This window comes from Chlamydomonas reinhardtii, chromosome 16 (assembly GCF_000002595.2).
Source record: "Chlamydomonas reinhardtii strain CC-503 cw92 mt+ chromosome 16, whole genome shotgun sequence".
Classification (NCBI taxonomy): Eukaryota; Viridiplantae; Chlorophyta; class Chlorophyceae; order Chlamydomonadales; family Chlamydomonadaceae; genus Chlamydomonas; species Chlamydomonas reinhardtii.
This window is the reverse complement of record NC_057019.1, coordinates 5,851,038-5,857,964: the sequence shown is the minus strand read 5'-3', so window position 1 is coordinate 5,857,964 and position 6,927 is coordinate 5,851,038. Positions and strand designations below refer to the sequence as shown.

General features: G+C 61.2%; 2 protein-coding genes across 2 annotated transcripts; one reads left to right on the top strand and one right to left on the bottom strand.

Annotated features, from left to right (window-relative positions):
* The first annotated feature begins 47 nt into the window (after positions 1 to 47).
* On the top strand, positions 48 to 3,044 carry CHLRE_16g677600v5 (uncharacterized protein). Its single transcript, XM_001695811.2, has 5 exons — positions 48 to 242; positions 417 to 901; positions 1,148 to 1,588; positions 1,738 to 2,067; positions 2,197 to 3,044. Exons 1-5 carry the CDS (start codon positions 134 to 136, stop codon positions 2,326 to 2,328), a joined length of 1,497 nt encoding a protein of 498 aa, XP_001695863.2. The 5' UTR covers positions 48 to 133; the 3' UTR covers positions 2,329 to 3,044.
* An 865-nt stretch (positions 3,045 to 3,909) lies between these two features.
* Positions 3,910 to 6,914, bottom strand: CHLRE_16g677650v5 (uncharacterized protein). The gene is made up of 5 exons (XM_001695909.3): positions 6,429 to 6,914; positions 6,237 to 6,347; positions 6,097 to 6,147; positions 5,882 to 5,971; positions 3,910 to 5,636 (listed from the first exon to the last, which is right to left on the bottom strand). The coding sequence occupies exons 1-5, from the start codon at positions 6,519 to 6,521 to the stop codon at positions 5,085 to 5,087; spliced, it is 897 nt and encodes a 298-aa protein (XP_001695961.1). The 5' UTR covers positions 6,522 to 6,914; the 3' UTR covers positions 3,910 to 5,084.
* Positions 6,915 to 6,927: the final 13 nt, after the last annotated feature.

Below are 6,927 nucleotides of genomic sequence, written 5' to 3'. Positions count from 1 at the left end.
GCTGACAATGCATTGCTGCAAAACCCTACTGCCGAACTGAGACTCTAGATGGCTCATGCACATTTGTCTCCCAAGCTGCGAGAGTCGCAAATAGTCCATATTTTCCATACATGACAATCACTTCTTAACGAAAATGGGCGCTGCACGAGTTGTTTCTGTGGGTTTGGGCACACTCGCGATGGTAGAACTCCTGCGACGGGCTGTGCTCGGCTGGAAGCGACGCAAGTTCTGTGGCCTCGACAGTGAGTCGTCAGCGGTGAAATCGGTACTTGAGAAGCGGCGCGGCGTGGGGCATTGTTGGAGCGGGTGTCTCAGGGGTGGCGTTGCAAGGCCCCGTGCCAGCGCAGAACAACTTCCCACACCCCAAGCCCCAACCCACGCCACGCGTTGGCCCGCACACTTACAAAACCTTGCAGGTCTGGTGTCCTTCAGCGCCTGCGTCATTGCAGCCCGCCGCGCCTTCGAGACGGAGCTGCCGGACGCGTACATCCGCGACCCCCTTGCAGAGGGGCTGTGCGGCAAGGAGGCGCTGGAGTCGTGCCGCAAGCGCCTGGCAGCATCAGAGCTAAAGCGCAGTGAAACCGCTGCTACGGCCACAGCTACTACCTCCTCCACCACCAGCGACGCCGCGCCTGCATCGGCCCAGCCCGGCGACCCACATGCCAGCGCACCCCAAAGTGCCACGGCCGCGGCGGCTGCGCCGCCGGCCCCTGAGCAGCAGGCAGGGCAGGGCCGCGCGGTAGCGGTGGGGAAACGTCCCATCTCGCGCCTCATTATCCGCACCAAGTTTTTTGACGACGTGGCCTCCATAGTGACGTGGCATGGCGCCGCCGCTGCTGCCACGGTGCCCTGCCACGTGCCACTGGCGGCGGTGTGCCGCGCCGCGGCGGTGTGCCGACAGGTGAGGGCGAGGGGCGGGCGCGCGACAGCGCCAGGGAGGTTTACATTGCTACTTGGCTGGTGAGATCTGCGTGGCGGCATAACGCCCAATGGCCTCGTGGTTGTGGTTTGGATTTGCAACGATTAAGGGACACAAACTCACCACAAACTCGGTCGCAACCAACATGGCCCCACTCCCAATCTACATGCCACACCTATTCAATCCACCAATGCCTGCAACACGATGAACAACAACCACCTGCTACAGGTGGTGCTGCTGGGTTCAGGCCTGGATTCTCGCCCGTGGCGGCTGGCGCTGCCCCCTGGTGTGGCCTGGTTTGAGGTGGACCGGCGCGATGTGCTGGCAGCCAAAACCCGGCGACTCAAGGAGATGGGCGCACAGACCCGCGCAGACAGCAGGCCACAGGCTGCGCTGCAGATGCACAGCCTGACGGGTGCGGGCAGTGGCGCGGTGGCGCAGCAGCAACAGCAGCAGGCCGGGTTGCAGGAGCAGCAGGGGCAAGGGCAGCGCGTGTGCACGCACCCGCTCACGGCGCGCAGCTGGGACTGCGTGGCGGTGGACCTGCAGCACAGGGGCTGGTCGCGGGGGCTGCTGCGTGCGGGGCTGGATCCGGCACAGCCCGTGTGCTGGATCCTGGAGGGGCTGCTGTACTACCTGGAGGAGCGCGACGTGCGGGCGCTGCTGCAGGTGCGCGCCCGGGCTGCAAAGCCGTCCTTGCGGCAGCAACTGATTTCGAAGTATGTAAACAGTCGAGGAAGAAGATTCTACACACTCCGTGTGCGGCTGGATGCTAAGCCCATGTCAAAGCTCATGCAAAACATTGTGTGCCTGCGTAGGAGGCGGCATCCGTTTCGGCACCAGGAAGCGTCCTCGCAGCCTCCATCATCCAAGCACCGCCAGCGCCGCCGGCCGCCACCGCCGGCGCAGATTCAGGCTCAGGATCCGCCTCCTCCGCCGCCACGCCAACAGCGGCGGCCGCTTCGGCGGCGGCAACCCCGCCGTCCCCCGTCGCTGCACCAGGCACACCCACTGTAGCCGCTGCTGCGGCTGATGCGGCCAGCGTCGAGGCGCCGTCGAAGGGTGCTATGAAGGCTGAGGGCAAGGGCAGCGGCGCGTGGAACGTCCGCTCGGAGTTCAAGTGGCGCTGCGAGGGTGGCGTGTCCAAGGTGGGTGCTTGTCCGGTGGGCAGCAGCGACAGGCCTGACCTGCCCCGTTCGTGAGTGCTCAGTGTTAGACTACCGAAACGTGACACGCCACGCGCCACGCGCTGGCCTTTGCTTTGCCCTTGCATGCAGTTCTTGGCGGAGTGCGGCTGGTCGGCTCTGTGGACCGAGTCGTGGCTGCAGACGGTGCAGTCCTACGGCCTGACGCCCGAGGGGGGCAGCACTGCGTCCGGCGTCTACTTCACCAGCGCCAAGCTGGCCTAGGTTATTCGTGAGCAAGCGGCAAAGGCGTTCAGGCGGCCCTGAGGCCCCGGCACTCGTGAGGGACCCCCTGTTATGCTGTGTCATTCGAATACACATCCTGGAGGGAGCGTGCAAATGCGGGACAGGGCTGGACTACCCCTGTGTGAGGAGCGCGCGGTGTGCTTGCGGGCGTGGCCCTTTGCGTCAGTGCGGAGGCGGATGCTACCGGTATCTGAGGCGTGATTGCACCTGCCGTGTCGTGTCGGTGGCCGGGAGGCGCAACTGATGGACGCTGTGTTTACTGCTGTTACGCTTGTACGTGAGCGCAATGAGCAATTTTTTGCATGCATCGTGCACGATTTTGTGGTTGCAGTGATTGCCGGCTTGGCCTGAGCTGGCCTGAGCGTGCAGAGTTTTGTGTTTCTGCAGAGGTAGCCTGGGAATTGGGAGCGAGTTACTGCGTACCTTGCAAGTGTGCGTTGGCTTTGGCAGGACTATTCCGCAAGGAGTCGCAGTACACAGTACGGTATTTGAGCACGGTATTTGAGAAGCAGGCAAGCAGGCCGCTGCATGGGCAGGATGCCGTGCTCTGTTTTCTCTACACCTTACAGGGGTTTTGGGTGAGCCCCCGGACCACAGCGATTCAGGGGGGGGGGGCGAAGCCCCTTAGGAACACCCGTGCGTGCGTGCGTGCGTGTGAGGTTCGGGTGCTATTGCAACTGTAATGTGACATCACAGTTGCCCAGCTCCTCCAGTCCTCCGGCCAACTGGCCAAGTTTGCAGCGTTAGGGTCCATTGGCCCCTTACTGAATGAGTCAATGAGACCCTGCCCTAGCTCCGCACCAGGGTGGCCCCACAGGGTCCGAACTCCGAAGACTGCCGGTGAAAGCCGTGTGCGCTTTGAGCGGAGAAGTGCAGGACTCAGTTTTGACAGCTAGCCCCGGCTGCCCCGCCCCAGGCCCCGGCTCCCTCATGAAGTACCTCCCCTGGTCCACTTGCCCCCGAGCGAACGCTCCGTGCCACTGCTGCCATAGTTACTTTCTTGCTGGCCACACTGGTGGTGGCGTCGTGGCGGCCACTAGCGCAGTGTACCGTATATCCAGTATCCATTTGGGCATGGATTGGGCGGACGCTGGCACTGTGGTCACTGGTGGCGTGACGGCCAGCAGCTCCACCACGCTCCACCTGTGGCAATGCCGCTCGTGCGTGGCGGCACTTCAGTGATGGGGGCAGTGGCGGCTGCTGGCGCCGGAACGAGCGCTGGCGCTGACTCTGTGCTCATTGGCGGTGCCGCCCGCCGGCCCGCGCCCATTCCGACCAACATAGCCGATTGGTCGCGATGGCGCATCGCCTTCGTGTAATCTCGCACTCGCGTGCGCTTGGTGTGGTCTTTTACGACCTCCCACATGGCAATGCCCCGGGCGTTCCTTCCCGCTCTCCCGCCATCACCACGCTGGGGACGCTTGGCCGTGGCTTCTGTGCCCCCTCTACGCCGTAAGCTGTGTGCTTCACCACATGGAGTTTGTGGGCTTGCCGCCGGCCCGCCGCAGACGGTTCTGACGGACTCGTCCAAACGCTCACGCGCTTTGTGGACTGGCGCAAGGACCGCCCCGGTTACAACTGAAGATGGAACCCACCGACGAACACCTTCGACAACAGCCTTGCGCAGGACTGCTGTTCCCGGAGCCCGCATACACGATTGAGCACTAGCACTTCCGCGCCTTGATGGCCTGTCCGTGGCTGCGGATGCATCCGAGCAATGCACCTCTGATGCATCCGACCTACTTGACTATACAATTCCCAGTGCAGTTCAGCTAAACGATCACAGCAGCCGCGCCACCAATTCTGGATCAATCCGCATCCGAATGGTCAAACCGCAGTCAGGGTCGCACAGGGTTGCCAATTATCAGGACAGACTATTGTGGCAATGCTAATACAAAGGGACAGAAATAGTGTGCGTACTACTTGGAAAGGAAGATCCAGCGCTCTGCTGGCTAGCGGGAACAACGCTTATCAATTGAGTCATCTGTGCCGTATAGCCCCATCTGAGCACGCCCTATCTACACCCAATCTACATTGAGTCCCACTCTTGGCAAAATTGAATTCTCACCACTACGTACAATACAGGAAGCACTTCAATTATGCAAGTAGTCACCCCTATCACAAATCACCCCTGAGTTCGAGTTTCCGAACCGCACCCACAAGCACGTGGAGAGAAATGCCGCCCCTGTGGAAGCGCGTGCGGTCACACTCCCTACAACGCGCTCTCACGCCGCGTGCGCTATAACCCAATCAATCTATTTAAAGCTAGGCAAAACCGAGGAGCTATCTCACTCTCCGTGATGAAAGAGGCGAAGGTCACCACTTCGGTGACTAGGACGCACACAAACACGTGCACATAGCCTTGCATTCAACTCCGGGCGCCTTAAAATAAGTCCAGCCCCGTCTGAGACGCCCCTCAGTACTCTCAATACACGCATGAGGCAAGGAGCCGTATCCTCCTTGCTCTCACATTTATGCCTCCGGCGGCTTAGCATGACTCAGTCCACTGTTTCTTGTCTCAAGATGTCATTATTATGTTTGCTCCTGACGTGTACTACATGTGTTCGTGCTGCAGAAGCATGCAGGGGACACCCTAACGCCGTAATCTGGCGACTTCTGGCGTCGCTGACCGCCTTGACACCCGAGCTGTGAAATACAGGTCTCAGGGTTCCACCTAGCAAAACATGTTGCAGCAGCAGCTATCAGACATCTCACGTGTGATGTTAGCATCGTCCTCACCAAATCGCACCGTAGCCAGCCATGTGCGGCAACTTGGGAATGGCTCGGTACTCGCCCAGTCCCGACAAGCCCGCGACCGGCTGCATCTGCTGATGTGCATGCTGCAGTAGCTGCTGCTTTTGCAGCTGCTGCACAAGGTTCAGCTGTGGGTTCAGCGACCGCGCGGCCAGCGGCGGCCGCTCCGCGAACGGCGAGGCTGTAGCACTTGGAGCGCCGGCAGTGCCGACGTTGTGCAGGCGGCCTGACGGCGTCGACTCCTGCGGTGCCAGCCTGTAAAGGTTGGCAACGTCATGCGCCGCCGGTGAGTAGCCAGAGGCCACGGCCGCAGGAGCCGCAACCGGGGACGATGCCGCGGCCGCGCCGGCAGCTACGGTGGCTGCGGCCACAGCCGCAACGACCGCCACTGTGGCGGCCGCCGCATCCTGCTGTTGCTGCTGCTGCTGTTGTTGTTGCTGTTGCTCCTGCTTGAGCTTGGTCAGCTGGCCCACCAGCGCCTTGTTGTGCTCCTCCAGCTCCCGGGCACGCTGCCGCAGCACGTGGTTCTGCTCCTGCGAGAAAGAGGGAGAGCGCAAGAAGGGAGCAAGGGTCTGTTCAGCGTCGGATGGTGTAGGACTTATATGGGGCTCCTGTGCGGACGTCTGCTCCAAGCTGGATGCCCCCGGGAGTTGGTCACGGAGCGGCACCAACTAGCTCCGCCCACACTGCCACACAGCAGGGCCAACGGGCTGCCCTGTCGTCAGAAACCAGCTCAGCGCCGGCCCAGACTCTGTCTCTCATGCGCATCAGGACCCACCTGCAGCTCGCTGACGTGGCTCCAGGCCAGGTCCCGCTCACGGCGGGTGCGCGTCAGCTCAGCACTCAGGCCCCGCGCAGTGGGCTGTGCCTATGTCACATAGTTAAGGAGGAAGTGAGGGGATTTGCAGGACGGAACACGCCGGTGGAAGCGGTGAGGGAAGCGTTGCAAGCAGACCTGGAGGCTAACTATCAAGAAGGGCAAGAACCGCGTACCTGGCCTTCGCAATCGTGCTCCAGGCCTCGCCTTACGTGCTCATGGGACACCTGCAAGCCGCGCGGAGTGCAGTGAGGACAAATTTGGTGGCATGTGACGACTGACGAGCTCGCGCCAGTCTACTTGCACGCGCCCTTACCTTTATCATTTCATCGATTACAGCCGTGGGCGCGCGTAGGCTGGGCATGAAGACTCCGCTGCTACGGGCCGAGACTGCTCGCCGCTGGTCAGGTCGCTGGTTCTCCCGCGTCTGTGGAAAGCAGCAGGAGAACTGTTATCACATAGAAGTTGTGCAGAAACACGTTTTAAAAGTCCCGCAGAGTAAACTCACGCTTCCAGGGCCCCCTCCGGCTGCTTCCGCGCCAACAGCGTTCTCCTTGCCTCGCCGGGGTGGCGGTGGAGGCGGAGGTGGGACAAAGCCCATTGGTGCAGCGAAATACATTTACGCACTGGTCTCAATCAGCTCTAGGTCCAGAGAAGTGGCTCTCGCGCGGGGCTGTCCGGGTCTGACGACGAGCTTCAATCCTGCCGAGTTTGTCCACCCTGGTGCGAGTGTGATGAGTAAGCTCAATAAAGCATGTGGCAGACACACTAGCAACGATGTTTGCGCAACTGGCGAAAAAGTCTGAAATCAAACTCCGAAAATAAGTGCGAGTCCTTGGGAGGTGGTCCTTAATGCAGGACGATAACTTGAATGCTGCTTACTGTCCTTCTGAGACCAAAGTAGCCCGCCGGCCGATTTTGGGTCCCAGTTGGATCCAGCGTGCTCCTAGATCCAAGCATTATCGCCCGTTGCGCACTTGCGCGGTTGCGCCATTCTGGGGGAAGTG